Raw genomic sequence first — 18098 nt, 5'->3', positions numbered from 1 at the left:
TTTGTAAAATGAAAATTATAAAAGGTAATTCGTTTAATGATAACGAAACAAATGACGAATCAAGCACAGTGCCGATAAATGTATTAAATACGTTAGATACCCCACTCTTAAAAACATATGACAGGTCAAGCACATTAGTGCCGATAAACGTAGTAAATACGTCAGATACCCCCCCTCTTACAAACATATGACGAGTCAAGCACATTATTGCCGATAAACGTAGTAAATACGTTAGATACTTCCCTCTTAGATAGAACCACAGGTAGTGATAGGGACCTTGATTTGAATAATATGTCAAAAACAAGCCTTAATAGCACTTCTAATGTTGCTCTACTAAGAGCTATAAAATTGAAAAACTCCACCAAAAATTTAAATAGAGATGTAGTTACGGTTCAGAGAAGCTTGAGATTGACTTAAAAGAAGCTGAACAAGACATCTTCGAGCGTGTTATTGAGAATATAAATACGCAATTATTCAACACAAAATAACGTTTGCGATATAAATATAAAATAAATAAGAATGAATGCAAAAGGCTTTAGATGTTGCGGATAGTGTGTTGATCCATCCTGTAACACATATTTGTTTAAGAGGAACTGTAAAGTCAGCAAGTGTAAGCTGTACTAGTGGCTTGGAAAGAAATAACTAAAAAATAAGTTGGACAGAGTCTTCTTGCCAGTCACCGCGCAATCAGTGTTTTTTTTGTGTCCATTAATTCAATAAATAAATAAATAAATTTTTTTTTCTATAAAAGAAAATAAATGTGTTTAAATTATTAATTCTAATAGTTATAGTTAAAACATATAACTCGCGTCTCAAATAAAATTCATGGTACAGTGGTAACACACTGATGCAAACTAAAGAATATTAAATGGAGATTACATATGAAATTTATGTTACAATATTATATATAAAAGCAAAATTATTGAATTTGATTAGAATTATGTAATAGATCTATTTTAGATCTATATATTATAGATCTATACTAGCCGGCGTGTTAATAGGATTGCTCTTTGGGGGTAAAAATGTATGTAAATAATTTAATTCAAAATATATATATAATATTATATTATTATTTATATTAAATGTTATATTAAAATTTAATATTTTTGTATCTTTCTTTAGCAACTGCAGCGTTAATAGCAGAAAAAAAACAGCCAACGGCCAGTTGTTACTACCGGCGACGCGAAAAAAACCGCCAGCGGCAAGAAGAAAACTTTCGGCGGCAGGAAGAAAACCGCCATCGACAGGAAGAAAACCGTCGTCGGCAGGAAGAAAACAATGAAATAAAACGTAATTTAAATCATTTTTATTAAAATTTTCAAAAAAATTAACAAATTTCTTTTTTTTTTTTTAATTTTTTAGAGTACAAAAAAGAAAAAGGAAATCACCATATGTAATTAATTTAAATAAGGGGGTAAAAGCAAATTAAATGATCGGTTCTTTGCTTTTAATTTTAAAAAAAATTTTATTTTATTTAATATATTAAAACAAACTACTTTTTTATTTAATGTCTTACACTTGTTATAATTTTCGCAAAGTCCCTTATTGACATTGATTCATTTAAATCGTTTTTCAACAGCATAGTTATATTTGTGAATTGTAAAGTAAATATATCTGTTAGTAATTTTGACCACGTTAAGCAAGATTTTATAGATACTTAGATTAGATACTTCATATATGGTATGATTCGTTGCAATATATTTTGTCACCTTCTATACAACTATACAATCTAAAGTATAGTTTCTTCCAATAATGCACGATTCTAGTGTTAAGTAATTTTATTAATTAATTTTCTTTTAATTTGTTTCCAAGCCGTGAACGATTATGGTTAAAATAAATTACACTGCTGCCATTCTTGGGGCATTGAAGAAGGAGGAAATACTTAAGATTGACTTAAAAGAAGCTGATCAAGACATCTTCGAGCGTATTATTGAGAATATAAATACTCAATTATCAGGTAAGTCAATTATTTTTTTAAAAAATTAACGTACATGTTAGGCGTAAGATATGTAATGCTTATTATTTTTGTAAAATGAAAATTATAAAAGGTAATTCGTTTAATGATAACGAAACAAATGACGAATCAAGCACAGTGCCGATAAATGTATTAAATACGTAGGATACCCCTCTCTTAAAAACATATGACAGGTCAACCACATTAGTGCCGATAAACGTAGTAAATACGTTAGATACCTCCCCTCTTACAAACATATGAAGAGTCAAGCACATAAGTCCGATAAACGTAGTAAATACGTTAGATATCCCCCTCTTAAAAACATATGACAGGTCAAGCACATTAGTGCCGATAAACGTAATAAATACGTTAGATACCCCCCCTCTTACAAACATATGAAGAGTCAAGCACATTAGTGCCGATAAACGTAGTAAATATGTTAGATACTTCCCTTTTAGATAGAACCACAGGTAGTGATAGGGACCTTGATTTGAATAATATGTCAAAAACAAGCCTTAATAGCACTTCTAATGTTGCTCTACTAAGAGCTATAAAATTGAAAAACTCCACCAAAAATTTAAATAGAGATGTAGTTACGGTTCAGAGAAGCTTGAGATTGACTTAAAAGAAGCTGAACAAGACATCTTCGAGCGTGTTATTGAGAATATAAATACGCAATTATTCAACACAAAATAACGTTTGCGATATAAATATAAAATAAATAAGAATGAATGCAAAAGGCTTTAGATGTTGCGGATAGTGTGTTGATCCATCCTGTAACACATATTTGTTTAAGAGGAACTGTAAAGTCAGCAAGTGTAAGCTGTACTAGTGGCTTGGAAAGAAATAACTAAAAAATAAGTTGGACAGAGTCTTCTTGCCAGTCACCGCGCGATCAGTGTTTTTTTTTGTGTCCATTAATTCAATAAATAAATAAATAAATTTTTTTTTTCTATAAACTATGCACCTATTTTTTAACAGAAATTTTGGGAGATAGGTTGTCTACTCATAATCTCAAAAATATGGATGATTTGACCGGTCATCTCTTAGATCTAAGCCCTATTCCTGATTATGTATTTGTAACCTTGGACATAAAAGAAATGTACCCTAAGACTCCTTTGGTGCCTTTATGGCAGGTTCTAGAGAATTTAATGTCTTTCGACTGGTTTCAGGCTAATTATTTCTCTTTCAATTCCATTTGGTACCAGCAACTTGAGGGGTTGCCCCAAGGCGGCTCTGCTTCTGGTCTGTTGGCTACATTGTAACATTGCTACATTGGAAATATATTACAACCTTATTTTTTCGGCTCACCATGTTAAAGCTTGGTGGAAATTCGTTGATGATGTGCTGGTTTATATGCCTAAGACTTATGTATTGGATTTTGTATCAGCTTTCTCCCATTGGACAGGTTTTGAGGTGACTCATGAAGATGAATCTATGAATGATAGTTGTTCTGGTTGTCCAACCATATCCTTTCTGGACTATAATATATCCCGTACACCTACTCAATTCCTAATGTCCCTGTATTTAAAACCTACCGCATCTCATCGTATAGTCCATTATACTGCATATGGTAGTAAGAACTCAAAAAGAACTGCCTTATTGTATCATTTGCGTAGGGTGTTGTTCCGTAGTAGTGATGTCTTTTTGTCACGTGATATGAGCTTCTGTATACAAATGATTAAAAACAATGGCTACCCTCATAGTTATATAATATCAGAGTTGTCCGATTTGTCCAACAAGCTTCTAGTAATAGGCAACCTTATACTGCGTGCCGACATTCTATATTATCTCATTTTATATTGTCCTCCAAAAATGTTCCATTTCCTAGGTTGTTATCAAAACAATCTATGCCTCGCTTTTATTTACGTAGTATTGTGTATAGTTGCGAAGAAATTTCGTCTTTAACACAGAGTGCTTTTGGCACTTATGGGATACCTACATTCTCAAAACCCGAAACTTTGTTCACTAAATTGAGTATGTCTTTGCGGGATATTCATCTGTACTTCTAAATTATCAACTAAACATAGAATATTGTTAACTTCTTGTACCGCATGTGGTCTTGGCTTTTTATGTACTGGGAAAGGGAATGTAAAACAAATATTGATTAATATTAAGGAGGATCCTGATTCTCCTATTAATAAGCATTTTTCCGTTTCAGGTCATTCCAACTTATCATCCGGTGTGGAACTGCCTTATACTAAACAACTCTCTCAGGATGTACAAATTTTAATCTATAAGCAGATCTATACTTCCATGGGAATACATTTGGATGACACATATAACTACAATACTATTTCTCGCTTTTTGGCCCTTAGATTGGACAGTTATTTATCTAGGATACCTACTAAATTACCTCTTCCCAAAGGGTTTATAAATTATTCACTATAATTTTATTGTTCCTACTATTGGTTATTCCTGTATATCTTATTTTGTTTTTGTTATTTTGTTAATTAAACTCCTATATTTGATTCGTTTTTCTCCTATATTTGATTATTTGTGTAAGAACTTATAAATAAACTTGTTTGTTCTATTAATAATATGATTTTCCTTTGATTCTATGTTGTTTTTCAGAACAATTAGGCTGTCAATTCTTTAAGTTAGTGTATATTGCTATTTGCTATATGGTGTTTTTGTTCTCTCTCAAACAGGTTATGGATTGTTCTGGTCTTTATCTAAAGGTTTTTCAATCTTATTTATTTATAGTTATCATTGCTACATTATTTTATCAGTTACTGGTGTATTTCATGTCTTAGACAAGTTGCCCGCTTTTTTAACTGTTATATCTCAAACATGGACACATGGGTCCACCTTTATGCATTCTCAATTATTACAATATTAGTTAGTTGTTTTTGTTTCAAAATTCTCAAAAATTCTATGTTATTTTGAATACTTATCCCCCTACATACACACCTACCCGGATGTACCGATCTCAGTCTGTATGCATACTTACTACTTACTACTTACAACGAATCAAGCATATTAGTGCCGATAAGTGTATTAAATACGTTAGATACCCCCCTCTTAAAAACATATGACAGGTCAAGCACATTAGTGCCGATAAACGTAGTAAATACGTTAGATACCCCCCCTCTTACAAACATATGACGAGTCAAGCACATTAGTGCCGATAAACGTAGTAAATACGTTAGATACTTCCCTCTTAGATAGAACCACAGGTAGTGATAGGGACCTTGATTTGAATATGTCAAAAACAAGCCTTAATAGCACTTCTAATGTTGCTCTACTAAGAGCTATAAAATTCAAAAACTCCACCAAAAATTTAAATAGAGATGTAGTTATGGGTTAGGGAAGCAATAAGAAACGTAAAATGTCGTTTAAATGTTCAGTAAAGGAATCAGAATTTTTTATTGAAAATATGTTGCAAACTTTAAATGACCATAAGTCAAAATTTTCGACTGAGAAAATTATTCAACACAAAATAACGTTTGCGATATAAATATAAAATAAATAAGAATGAATGCAAAAGGCTTTAGATGTTGCGGATACTGTCTTGATCCATCCTGTAACACATATTTGTTTAAGAGGAACTGTAAAGTCAGCAAGTGTAAGCTGTACTAGTGGCTTGGGAAGAAATAACTAAAAAGTAAGTTGGACAGAGTCTTCTTGCCAGTCACCACGCGATCAGTGTTTTTTTTGTGTCCATTAATTCAATAAATAAATAAATAAATTTTTTTTTTCTATAAAAGAAAATAAATGTGTTTAAATTATTAATTCTAATAGTTATAGTTAAAACATATAACTCGCGTCTCAAATAAAATTCATGGTACAGTGGTAACACACTGATGCAAACTAAAGAATATTAAATGGAGATTACAAATGAAATTTGAAGTAAATACAACCGACACGATTGACAGTTTATATTTAACTTCATTTTGTTTACATTTCATTATTTAAGATTGCTTAAACTAATGCAAAACATACTAGATTATAACAAAATTTATGTTACAATATTATTTATAAAAGTAAAATAATTGAATTTGTGATTTGAATTGTGTAATAGAACTATTTTATGATTATAAAAGATAAAGTACATTTTAATAGTGTTTAAATATAATCAGATAATTGATAACAGTATTATTGAAATAGTAGTCTCAGTATTATAAATTATTAATATATATCTTTATAATAATAATAAAGCATTACAAATATTTTATTTATTATTAAGATTTATTTTTATAATGACGATATAATACAATATAACATACTTCATTTAAGTAAATTTTTTTCATTTTACCATCGACAATTTAGAATTAAGAATCTCGTTTTGTTTTTATAAATTTAGTAATTGGTTTCAGTTGTTCTTGTTAACAACTGAATATGGTATAAAAATTCTATTTACATTCCTAACTTCTTCGTAATGATAAATGTTATTTTGTCGAGTGAGCACTGTAAATAAATTTATTTATGGATGCAACATCTATAATCACTTTATAAAACATATAAACCAATCAGAATACATTCATATCTTCATAGCACTATGGGTTGAAGAAATTTTTTGATTTAGAAAGTCTGTATTCCTTTATCAACTAATTTACTATATAAAAATGCTTGATTTGTATTTTTTTGTTTTTATTTGTTTTTTATTTGAACAGTTTAAAATTATACCGACGTAAAGTACCAGGTAGTGACTTAGAGTCACTATGCCAAAATATAAATGCGTTGTTGACCAAACTAAAGTAGTAAATGAAACATATTGCATTAAAAATGCAGAATTAGAAGTTTTATTAAAAAATTACTGTAGCCTAAAACAAATAAACTACAGGTTAGTAATCTTTAATTTTACTAAGCATTAAAATAGGAGAAACATTTGCATCATCAAATTGTAGTTGCATTTATTCCATATGTAGAGGTTTAGAAAAATGAAAGAGAAAGATATTCGGAGAGCTGTTATTAGCAGTGAAGACGAAACTACTGATGATGAGGCAGCTGTTGACAAAATTTTTGATGTTATCGAAGAATAAACAATAAACATTTCGGACTAAGAAGAAATAGTAGTCGCCGGCGATATATTTATTGGTAAAGATAGCACTGAATGAAATACAATACCACATGCTACTGGCAAGACACCTTCACACAATATAATAAAAGGAAGCCTCCATAAGGTGATATTGCCTATATGGTGGCTTTGGAACGGTATTATGATGGCTATGTTGAACATGGAATATTATTAGGCATGTATGATCGGGCTGAATTAGAATCACATTATTCTTTGTTTGTAGATGCTATGTTAAAGCATCAAGCTCCATCTTTGCATCATAGAATGCTGTCCCATATATACCAGGTAACACTGGCTTTCTTGAAGAAACATGATGATTTAATCTTGGTTCAGGCCGATAAAAGTATGGCAACTATATTGATGTTTCGTTCTGATTATATTTCGAAGATGGACACTTGGCTCTCCTCCTATTTGTCTTCCGGTGCTTGTATCAAGTTTACTGGTAATAAAAATATGTTGTTGAGACGCTTGCTTGCCTTGTATAAAAGAGTGGTTTTACCTCTGCGTCATTTGTATGCCTTGAATCCTTCCATTTATCCCTCCAACATACACAAAGATTTACTTATTAAATTACAGGACCCACCTCAGATTTCTTATTTGTATGGTTGCATAAAGACTCACAAACCAGATTTTCCCATTCGTCCGATTTGCAGCCCTATTAATTGGTACATTGGCCCTTTGCATAAACTATGCACCTATTTTTTAACAGAAATTTTGGGAGATAGGTTGTCTACTCATAATCTCAAAAATATGGATGATTTGACCGGTCATCTCTTAGATCTAAGCCCTATTCCTGATTATGTATTTGTAACCTTGGACATAAAAGAAATGTACCCTAAGACTCCTTTGGTGCCTTTATGACAGGTTCTAGAGAATTTAATGTCTTTCGACTGGTTTCAGGGTCGTTGCCCTATAAGTATGGATCTGTTAAGGAAATTATTAGATTATATTCTACATCAGGCTAATTATTTCTCTTTCAATTCCATTTGGTACCAGCAACTTGAGGGGTTGCCCCAAGGCGGCTCTGCTTCTGGTCTGTTGGCCACATTGTTTCTCGATTCCAGATTGGAAATATATTACAACCTTATTTTTTCGGCTCACCATCTTAAAGCTTGGTGGAAATTCGTTGATGATATGTTGGTTTATATGCCTAAAACTAATGTGTTGGATTTTGTATCTGCTTTCTCCCATTGGACAGGTTTTGAGGTGACTCATGAAGATGAGTCTATGAATGATAGTTGTTCTGGTTGTCCAACCATATCCTTTCTGGACTATAATATATCCCGTACACCTACTCAATTCCTAATATCCCTGTATTTAAAACCTACCGCATCTCATCGTATAGTCCATTATACTACATATGGTAGTAAGAACTCAAAAAGGACTGCCTTATTGTATCATTTGCGTAGGGTGTTGTTCCGTAGTAGTGATGTCTTTTTGTCCCGTGATATGAGCTTTTGTATACAAATGATTAAAAACAATGGTTACCCTCATAGTTATATAATATCAGAGTTGTCCGATTTGGTCAGGGGTTATGTCCAACAAGCTTCTAGTAATAGGCAACCTTATACTGCGTGTCGACATTCTATATTATCTCATTTTATATTGTCCTCCAAAAATGTTCCATTTCCTAGGTTGTTGTCAAAACAATCTATGCCTCGCTTTTATTTACGTAGTATTGTGTATAGTTGCGAAGAAATTTCGTCTTTAATACAGAGTGCTTTTGGCACTTATGGGATACCTACATTCTCGAAACCCGAAACTTTGTTCACTAAATTGAGTATGTCTTTGCGGGATATTCATCCTACTTCTAAATTATCAACTAAACATAGAATATTGTTAACTTCTTGTACCGCATGTGGTCTTGGCTTTTTATGTACAGGGAAAGGGAATGTAAAACAAATATTGATTAATATTAAGGAGGATCCTGATTCTCCTATTAATAAGCATTTTTCCGTTTCAGGTCATTCCAACTTATCATCCGGTGTGGAACTGCCTTATACTAAACAACTCTCTCAGAATGTACAAATTTTAATCTATAAGCAGATCTATACTTCCATGGGAATTCATTTGGATGACACATATAACTACAATACTATTTCTCGCTTTTTGGCCCTTGGATGGGAGTTATTTATCTAGGATACCTACTAAATTACCTCTTCCCAAGGGGTTTATAAATTATTCACTATAATTTTATTGTTCCTACTATTGGTTATTCCTGTATATCTTATTTTGTTTTTGTTATTTTGTTAATTAAACTCCTATATTTGATTTGTTTTTCTCTTATATTTGATTATTTGTGTAAGAACTTATAAATAAACTTGTTTGTTCTATTAATAATATGATTTTCCTTGATTCTATGTTGTTTTTCAGAACAATTAGGCTATCAATTCTTTAAGTTAGTGTATATTGCTATTTGCTATATGGTGTTTTGTTCTCTCTCAAACAGGTTATGGATTGTTCTGGTCTTTATCTAAAGGTTTTTCAATCTTATTTATTTATAGTCATCATTGCTACATTATTTTATCAGTTACTGGTGTATTTCATGTCTTAGACAAGTTGCCCGCTTTTTTAACTGTTATATCTCAAACATGGACACATGGGTCCACCTTTTTGCATTCTCAATTATTACAATATTAGTTAGTTGTTTTTGTTTCAAAATTCTCAAAAATTCTATGTTATTTTGAATACTTATCCCCCTACATACACACCTACCCGGATGTACCGATCTCAGTCTGTATGCATACTTACTACTTACTACTTACAACGAATCAAGCATATTAGTGCCGATAAGTGTATTAAATACGTTAGATACCCCCCTCTTAAAAACATATGACAGGTCAAGCACATTAGTGCCGATAAACGTAGTAAATACGTTAGATACCCCCCCTCTTACAAACATATGACGAGTCAAGCACATTAGTGCCGATAAACGTAGTAAATACGTTAGATACTTCCCTCTTAGATAGAACCACAGGTAGTGATAGGGACCTTGATTTGAATAATATGTCAAAAACAAGCCTTAATAGCACTTCTAATGTTGCTCTACTAAGAGCTATAAAATTCAAAAACTCCACCAAAAATTTAAATAGAGATGTAGTTATGGGTTAGGGAAGCAATAAGAAACGTAAAATGTCGTTTAAATGTTCAGTAAAGGAATCAGAATTTTTTATTGAAAATATGTTGCAAACTTTAAATGACCATAAGTCAAAATTTTCGACTGAGAAAATTATTCAATACAAAATAACGTTTGCGATATAAATATAAAATAAATAAGAATGAATGCAAAAGGCTTTAGATGTTGCGGATACTGTGTTGATCCATCCTGTAACACATATTTGTTTAAGAGGAACTGTAAAGTCAGCAAGTGTAAGCTGTACTAGTGGCTTGGGAAGAAATAACTAAAAAGTAAGTTGGACAGAGTCTTCTTGCCAGTCACCGCGCAATCAGTGTTTTTTTTGTGTCCATTAATTCAATAAATAAATAAATAAATTTTTTTTTTCTATAAAAGAAAACAAATGTGTTTAAATTATTAATTCTAATAGTTATAGTTAAAACATATAACTCGCGTCTCAAATAAAATTCATGGTACAGTGGTAACACACTGATGCAAACTAAAGAATATTAAATGGAGATTACATATGAAATTTGAAGTAAATACAACCGACACGATTGACAGCTTATATTTAACTTCATTTTGTTTACATTTCATTATTTAAGATTGCTTAAACTAATGCAAAACATACTAGATTATAACAAAATTTATGTTACAATATTATATATAAAAGTAAAATAATTGAATTTGTGATTAGAATTGTGTAATAGAACTATTTTATGATTATAAAAGATAAAGTACATTTTAATAGTGTTTAAATATAATCAGATAATTGATAACAGTATTATTGAAATAGTAGTCTCAGTATTATAAATTATTAATATATATCTTTATAATAATAATAAAGCATTACAAATATTTTATTTATTATTAAGATTTATTTTTGTAATGACGATATAATACAATATAACATACTTCATTTAAGTAAATTTTTTTCATTTTACCATCGACAATTTAGAATTAAGAATCTCGTTTTGTTTTTATAAATTTAGTAATTGGTTTCAGTTGTTCTTGTTAACAACTGAATATGGTATAAAAATTCTATTTACATTCCTAACTTCTTCGTAATGATAAATGTTATTTTGTCGAGTGAGCACTGTAAATAAATTTATTTATGGATGCAACATCTATAATCACTTTATAAAACATATAAACCAATCAGAATACATTCATATCTTCATAGCACTATGGGTTGAAGAAATTTTTTGATTTAGAAAGTCTGTATTCCTTTATCAACTAATTTACTATATAAAAATGCTTGATTTGTATTTTTTTGTTTTTATTTGTTTTTTATTTGAACAGTTTAAAATTATACCGACGTAAAGTACCAGGTAGTGACTTAGAGTCACTATGCCAAAATATAAATGCGTTGTTGACCAAACTAAAGTAGTAAATGAAACATATTGCATTAAAAATGCAGAATTAGAAGTTTTATTAAAAAATTACTGTAGCCTAAAACAAATAAACTACAGGTTAGTAATCTTTAATTTTACTAAGCATTAAAATAGGAGAAACATTTGCATCATCAAATTGTAGTTGCATTTATTCCATATGTAGAGGTTTAGAAAAATGAAAGAGAAAGATATTCGGAGAGCTGTTATTAGCAGTGAAGACGAAACTACTGATGATGAGGCAGCTGTTGACAAAATTTTTGATGTTATCGAAGAATAAACAATAAACATTTCGGACTAAGAAGAAACAGTAGTCGCCAGCGATATATTTATTGGTAAAGATAGCACTGAATGAAATACAATACCACATGCTACTGGCAAGACACCTTCACACAATATAATAAAAGGAAGCCTCCATAAGGTGATATTGCCTATATGGTGGCTTTGGAACGGTATTATGATGGCTATGTTGAACATGGAATATTATTAGGCATGTATGATCGGGCTGAATTAGAATCACATTATTCTTTGTTTGTAGATGCTATGTTAAAGCATCAAGCTCTATCTTTGCATCATAGAATGCTGTCCCATATATACCAGGTAACACTGGCTTTCTTGAAGAAACATGATGATTTAATCTTGGTTCAGGCCGATAAAAGTATGGCAACTATATTGATGTTTCGTTCTGATTATATTTCGAAGATGGACACTTGGCTCTCCTCCTATTTGTCTTCCGGTGCTTGTATCAAGTTTACTGGTAATAAAAATATGTTGTTGAGACGCTTGCTTGCCTTGTATAAAAGAGTGGTTTTACCTCTGCGTCATTTGTATGCCTTGAATCCTTCCATTTATCCCTCCAACATACACAAAGATTTACTTATTAAATTACAGGACCCACCTCAGATTTCTTATTTGTATGGTTGCATAAAGACTCACAAACCAGATTTTCCCATTCGTCCGATTTGCAGCCCTATTAATTGGTACATTGGCCCTTTGCATAAACTATGCACCTATTTTTTAACAGAAATTTTGGGAGATAGGTTGTCTACTCATAATCTCAAAAATATGGATGATTTGACCGGTCATCTCTTAGATCTAAGCCCTATTCCTGATTATGTATTTGTAACCTTGGACATAAAAGAAATGTACCCTAAGACTCCTTTGGTGCCTTTATGGCAGGTTCTAGAGAATTTAATGTCTTTCGACTGGTTTCAGGATCGTTGCCCTATAAGTATGGATCTGTTAAGGAAATTATTAGATTATATTCTACATCAGGCTAATTATTTCTCTTTCAATTCCATTTGGTACCAGCAACTTGAGGGGTTGCCCCAAGGCGGCTCTGCTTCTGGTCTGTTGGCTACATTGTAACATTGCTACATTGGAAATATATTACAACCTTATTTTTTCGGCTCACCATGTTAAAGCTTGGTGGAAATTCATTGATGATGTGCTGGTTCATATGCCTAAGACTTATGTATTGGATTTTGTATCAGCTTTCTCCCATTGGACAGGTTTTGAGGTGACTCATGAAGATGAATCTATGAATGATAGTTGTTCTGGTTGTCCAACCATATCCTTTCTGGACTATAATATATCCCGTACACCTACTCAATTCCTAATATCCCTGTATTTAAAACCTACCGCATCTCATCTTATAGTCCATTATACTGCATATGGTAGTAAGAACTCAAAAAGAACTTCCTTATTGTATCATTTGCGTAGGGTGTTGTTCCGTAGTAGTGATGTCTTTTTGTCACGTGATATGAGCTTCTGTATACAAATGATTAAAAACAATGGCTACCCTCATAGTTATATAATATCAGAGTTGTCCGATTTGTCCAACAAGCTTCTAGTAATAGGCAACCTTATACTGCGTGCCGACATTCTATATTATCTCATTTTATATTGTCCTCCAAAAATGTTGCATTTCCTAGGTTGTTATCAAAACAATCTATGCCTCGCTTTTATTTACGTAGTATTGTGTATAGTTGCGAAGAAATTTCGTCTTTAATACAGAGTGCTTTTGGCACTTATGGGATATTTACATTCTCAAAACCCGAAACTTTGTTCACTAAATTGAGTATGTCTTTGCGGGATATTCATCCTACTTCTAAATTATCAACTAAACATAGAATATTGTTAACTTCTTGTACCGCATGTGGTCTTGGCGTTTTATGTACTGGGAAAGGGAATGTAAAACAAATATTGATTAATATTAAGGAGGATCCTAATTCTCCTATTAATAAGCATTTTTCCGTTTCAGGTCATTCCAACTTATCATCCGGTGTGGAACTGCCTTATACTAAACAACTCTCTCAGGATGTACAAATTTTAATCTATAAGCAGATCTATACTTCCATGGGAATACATTTGGATGACACATATAACTACAATACTATTTCTCGCTTTTTGGCCCTTGGATTGGACAGTTATTTATCTAGGATACCTACTAAATTACCTCTTCCCAAAGGGTTTATAAATTATTCACTATAATTTTATTGTTCCTACTATTGGTTATTCCTGTATATCTTATTTTGTTTTTGTTATTTTGTTAATTAAACTCCTATATTTGATTCGTTTTTCTCCTATATTTGATTATTTGTGTAAGAACTTATAAATAAACTTGTTTGTTCTATTAATAATATGATTTTCCTTTGATTCTATGTTGTTTTTCAGAACAATTAGGCTGTCAATTCTTTAAGTTACTGTATATTGCTATTTGCTATATGGTGTTTTTGTTCTCTCTCAAACAGGTTATGGATTGTTCTGGTCTTTATCTAAAGGTTTTTCAATCTTATTTATTTATAGTTATCATTGCTACATTATTTTATCAGTTACTGGTGTATTTCATGTCTTAGACAAGTTTCCCGCTTTTTTACCTGTTATATCTCAAACATGGACACATGGGTCCACCTTTATGCATTCTCAATTATTACAATATTAGTTAGTTGTTTTTGTTTCAAAATTCTCAAAAATTCTATGTTATTTTGAATACTTATCACCCTACATACACACCTACCCGGATGTACCGATCTCAGTCTGTATGCATACTTACTACTTACAACGAATCAAGCACATTAGTGCCGATAAGTGTATTAAATACGTTAGATACCCCCCTCTTACAAACATATGAAGAGTCAAGCACATTAGTGCCGATAAACGTAGTAAATACGTTAGATACTTCCCTCTTAGATAGAACCACAGGTTGTGATAGGGACCTTGATTTGAATAATATGTCAAAAACAAGCCTTAATAGTACTTCTAATGTTGCTCTACTAAGAGCTATAAAATTCAAAAACTCCACCAAAAATTTAAATAGAGATGTAGTTATGGGTTAGGGAAGCAATAAGAAACGTAAAATGTCGTTTAAATGTTCAGTAAAGGACTCAGAATTTTTTATTGAAAATATGTTGCAAACTTTAAATGACCATAAGTCAAAATTTTCGACTGAGAAAATTATTCAACACAAAATAACGTTTGCGATATAAATATAAAATAAATAAGAATGAATGCAAAAGGCTTTAGATGTTGCGGATACTGTCTTGATCCATCCTGTAACACATATTTGTTTAAGAGGAACTGTAAAGTCAGCAAGTGTAAGCTGTACTAGTGGCTTGGGAAGAAATAACTAAAAAGTAAGTTGGACAGAGTCTTCTTGCCAGTCACCACGCGATCAGTGTTTTTTTTGTGTCCATTAATTCAATAAATAAATAAATAAATTTTTTTTTTCTATAAAAGAAAATAAATGTGTTTAAATTATTAATTCTAATAGTTATAGTTAAAACATATAACTCGCGTCTCAAATAAAATTCATGGTACAGTGGTAACACACTGATGCAAACTAAAGAATATTACATGGAGATTACATATGAAATTTATGTTACAATATTATATATAAAAGCAAAATAATTAAATTTGATTAGAATTATGTAATAGATCTATTTTAGATCTATATATTATAGATCTATACTAGCCGGCGTGTTAATAGGATTAATCTTTGGGGGTAAAAATGTATGTAAATAATTTAATTTAAAATATATATATAATATTATATTATTATTTATATTAAATGTTATATTAAAATTTAATATTTTTGTATCTTTCTTTAGCAACTGCAGCGTTAATAGCAGAAAAAAAACAGCCGACGGCCAGTTGTTACTACCGGCGACGCGAAAAAAACCGCCAGCGGCAAGAAGAAAACCTTCGGCGGCAGGAAGAAAACCGCCGTCGGCAGGAAGAAAGCCTCCGGCGGCAGAATGAAAACCGCCGTCGACAGGAAGAAAACCGTCGTCGGCAGAAAGAAAACAATGAAAAAAAACGTAATTTAAATCATTTTTATTAAAATTTTCAAAAAAATTAACAAATTTCTTTTTTTTTAACTTTTCAGAGTACAAAAAAGAAAAAGGAAATCATCATATGTAATTAATTAATAAGAGGGTAAAAGCAAATTAAATGATTGGTTCTTTGCTTTTAATTTTAAAAAAAAATTTTATTTTATTTAATATATTAAAACAAACTACTTTTTTATTTAATGTCTTACACTTGTTATAATGTTTGCAAAGTCCCTTATTGACATTGATTCATTTAAATCGTTTTTCAACAGCATAGTTATATTTGTGAATTGTAAAGTAAATATATTTGTTAGTAATTTTGACCACGTTAAGCAAGATTTTATAGATACTTAGATTAGATACTTCATATATGGTATGATTCGTTGCAATATATTTTGTCACCTTCTATACAACTATACAATCTAAAGTATAGTTTCTTCCAATAATGCACAATTCTAGTGTTAACTAATTTTATTAATTAATTTTTTTTTAATTTGTTTCCAAGTCGTGAACGATTATGGTTAAAATAAATTACACTGCTGCCATTCTTGGGGCATTGAAGAAGGAGGAAATACTTAAGATTGGCTTAAAAGAAGCTGATCAAGACATCTTCGAGCGTATTATTGAGAATATAAATACTCAATTATCAGGTAAGTCAATTATTTTAATTAAAAAAATAACGTACATGTTAGGCGTAAGATATGTAATGCTTATTATTTTTGTAAAATGAAAATTATAAAAGGTAATTCGTTTAATGATAACGAAACAAATGACGAATCAAGCACATTAGTGCCGATAAGTGTATTAAATACGTTAGATACCCCCCCTCTTACAAACATATGAAGAGTCAAGCACATTAGTGCCGATAAACGTAGTAAATACGTTAGATACTTCCCTCTTAGATAGAACCACAGGTAGTGATAGGGACCTTGATTTGAATAATATGTCAAAAACAAGCCTTAATAGCACTTCTAATGTTGCTCTACTAAGAGCTATAAAATTCAAAAACTCCACCAAAAATTTAAATAGAGATGTAGTTATGGGTTAGGGAAGCAATAAGAAACGTAAAATGTCGTTTAAATGTTCAGTATAGGACTCAGAATTTTTTATTGAAAATATGTTGCAAACTTTAAACGACCATAAGTCAAAATTTTCGACTGAGAAAATTATTCAACACAAAAAAACGTTTGCGATATAAATATAAAATAAATAAGAATGAATGCAAAAGGCTTTAGATGTTGCGGATACTGTCTTGATCCATCCTGTAACACATATTTGTTTAAGAGGAACTGTAAAGTCAGCAAGTGTAAGCTGTACTAGTGGCTTGGGAAGAAATAACTAAAAAGTAAGTTGGACAGAGTCTTCTTGCCAGTCACCGCGATCAGTGTTTTTTTTTGTGTCCATTAATTCAATAAATAAATAAATAAATTTTTTTTTTTCTATAAAAGAAAATAAATGTGTTTAAATTATTAATTCTAATAGTTATAGTTAAAACATATAACTCGCGTCTCAAATAAAATTCATGGTACAGTGGTAACACACTGATGCAAACTAAAGAATATTACATGGAGATTACATATGAAATTTATGTTACAATATTATATATAAAAGCAAAATAATTGAATTTGATTAGAATTATGTAATAGATCTATTTTAGATCTATATATTATAGATCTATACTAGCCGGTGTGTTAATAGGATTGCTCTTTGGGGGTAAAAATGTATGTAAATAATTTAATTTAAAATATATATATAATATTATATTATTATTTATATTAAATGTTATATTAAAATTTAATATTTTTGTATCTTTCTTTAGCAACTGCAGCGTTAATAGCAGAAAAAAAACAGCCGACGGCCAGTTGTTACTACCGGCGACGCGAAAAAAACCGCCAGCGGCAAGAAGAAAACCTTCGGCGGCAGGAAGAAAACCGCCGTCGGCAGGAAGAAAGCCTCCGGCGGCAGAATGAAAACCGCCGTCGACAGGAAGAAAACCGTCGTCGGCAGAAAGAAAACAATGAAAAAAAACGTAATTTAAATCATTTTTATTAAAATTTTCAAAAAAATTAACAAATTTCTTTTTTTTTTAACTTTTCAGAGTACAAAAAAGAAAAAGGAAATCACCATATGTAATTAATTTAAATTAGGGGGTAAAAGCAAATTAAATGATCGGTTCTTTGCTTTTAATTTTAAAAAAAACAAACTACTTTTTTATTTAATGTCTTACACTTGTTATAATTTTCGCAAAGTCCCTTATTGACATTGATTCATTTAAATCGTTTTTCAA

General features: G+C 30.9%; 4 protein-coding genes across 4 annotated transcripts in view; all 4 read left to right on the top strand.

The window, feature by feature from the left end:
* Positions 1–1817: 1817 nt before the first annotated feature.
* LOC119667270 (capping protein inhibiting regulator of actin dynamics-like) lies at positions 1818–16088 on the top strand. Its single transcript, XM_038076560.1, has 3 exons — positions 1818–1957; positions 15590–15799; positions 16084–16088. Exons 1-3 carry the CDS (start codon positions 1825–1827, stop codon positions 16086–16088), a joined length of 348 nt encoding a protein of 115 aa, XP_037932488.1. The 5' UTR covers positions 1818–1824.
* Positions 7845–9124, top strand: LOC119672073. The gene is made up of 2 exons (XM_038083028.1): positions 7845–7875; positions 7936–9124. Exons 1-2 carry the CDS (start codon positions 7854–7856, stop codon positions 9111–9113), a joined length of 1200 nt encoding a protein of 399 aa, XP_037938956.1. The 5' UTR covers positions 7845–7853; the 3' UTR covers positions 9114–9124.
* On the top strand, positions 11591–13137 carry LOC119672074. Its single transcript, XM_038083029.1, has 2 exons — positions 11591–12695; positions 12756–13137. Exons 1-2 carry the CDS (start codon positions 11916–11918, stop codon positions 12846–12848), a joined length of 873 nt encoding a protein of 290 aa, XP_037938957.1. The 5' UTR covers positions 11591–11915; the 3' UTR covers positions 12849–13137.
* A 233-nt stretch (positions 16089–16321) lies between the features above and the next one.
* Positions 16322–18098, top strand: part of LOC119667269 (GRB10-interacting GYF protein 2-like) — a 9920-nt gene continuing 8143 nt past the window's right edge. Inside the window, exons 1-2 of the mRNA XM_038076559.1 lie at positions 16322–16461; positions 17631–17840. Coding sequence (XP_037932487.1) covers positions 16329–16461; positions 17631–17840 — 343 coding nt within the window. The 5' untranslated portion in view covers positions 16322–16328. The remainder of the gene's footprint in view (positions 16462–17630; positions 17841–18098) is intronic.

Source organism: Teleopsis dalmanni, chromosome 1, assembly GCF_002237135.1.
Source record: "Teleopsis dalmanni isolate 2A chromosome 1, ASM223713v2, whole genome shotgun sequence".
Lineage (NCBI taxonomy): Eukaryota > Metazoa > Arthropoda > Insecta > Diptera > Diopsidae > Teleopsis > Teleopsis dalmanni.
Note: the sequence above shows the minus strand (reverse complement) of the source record. Positions and strands in the feature narration are given on the sequence as shown.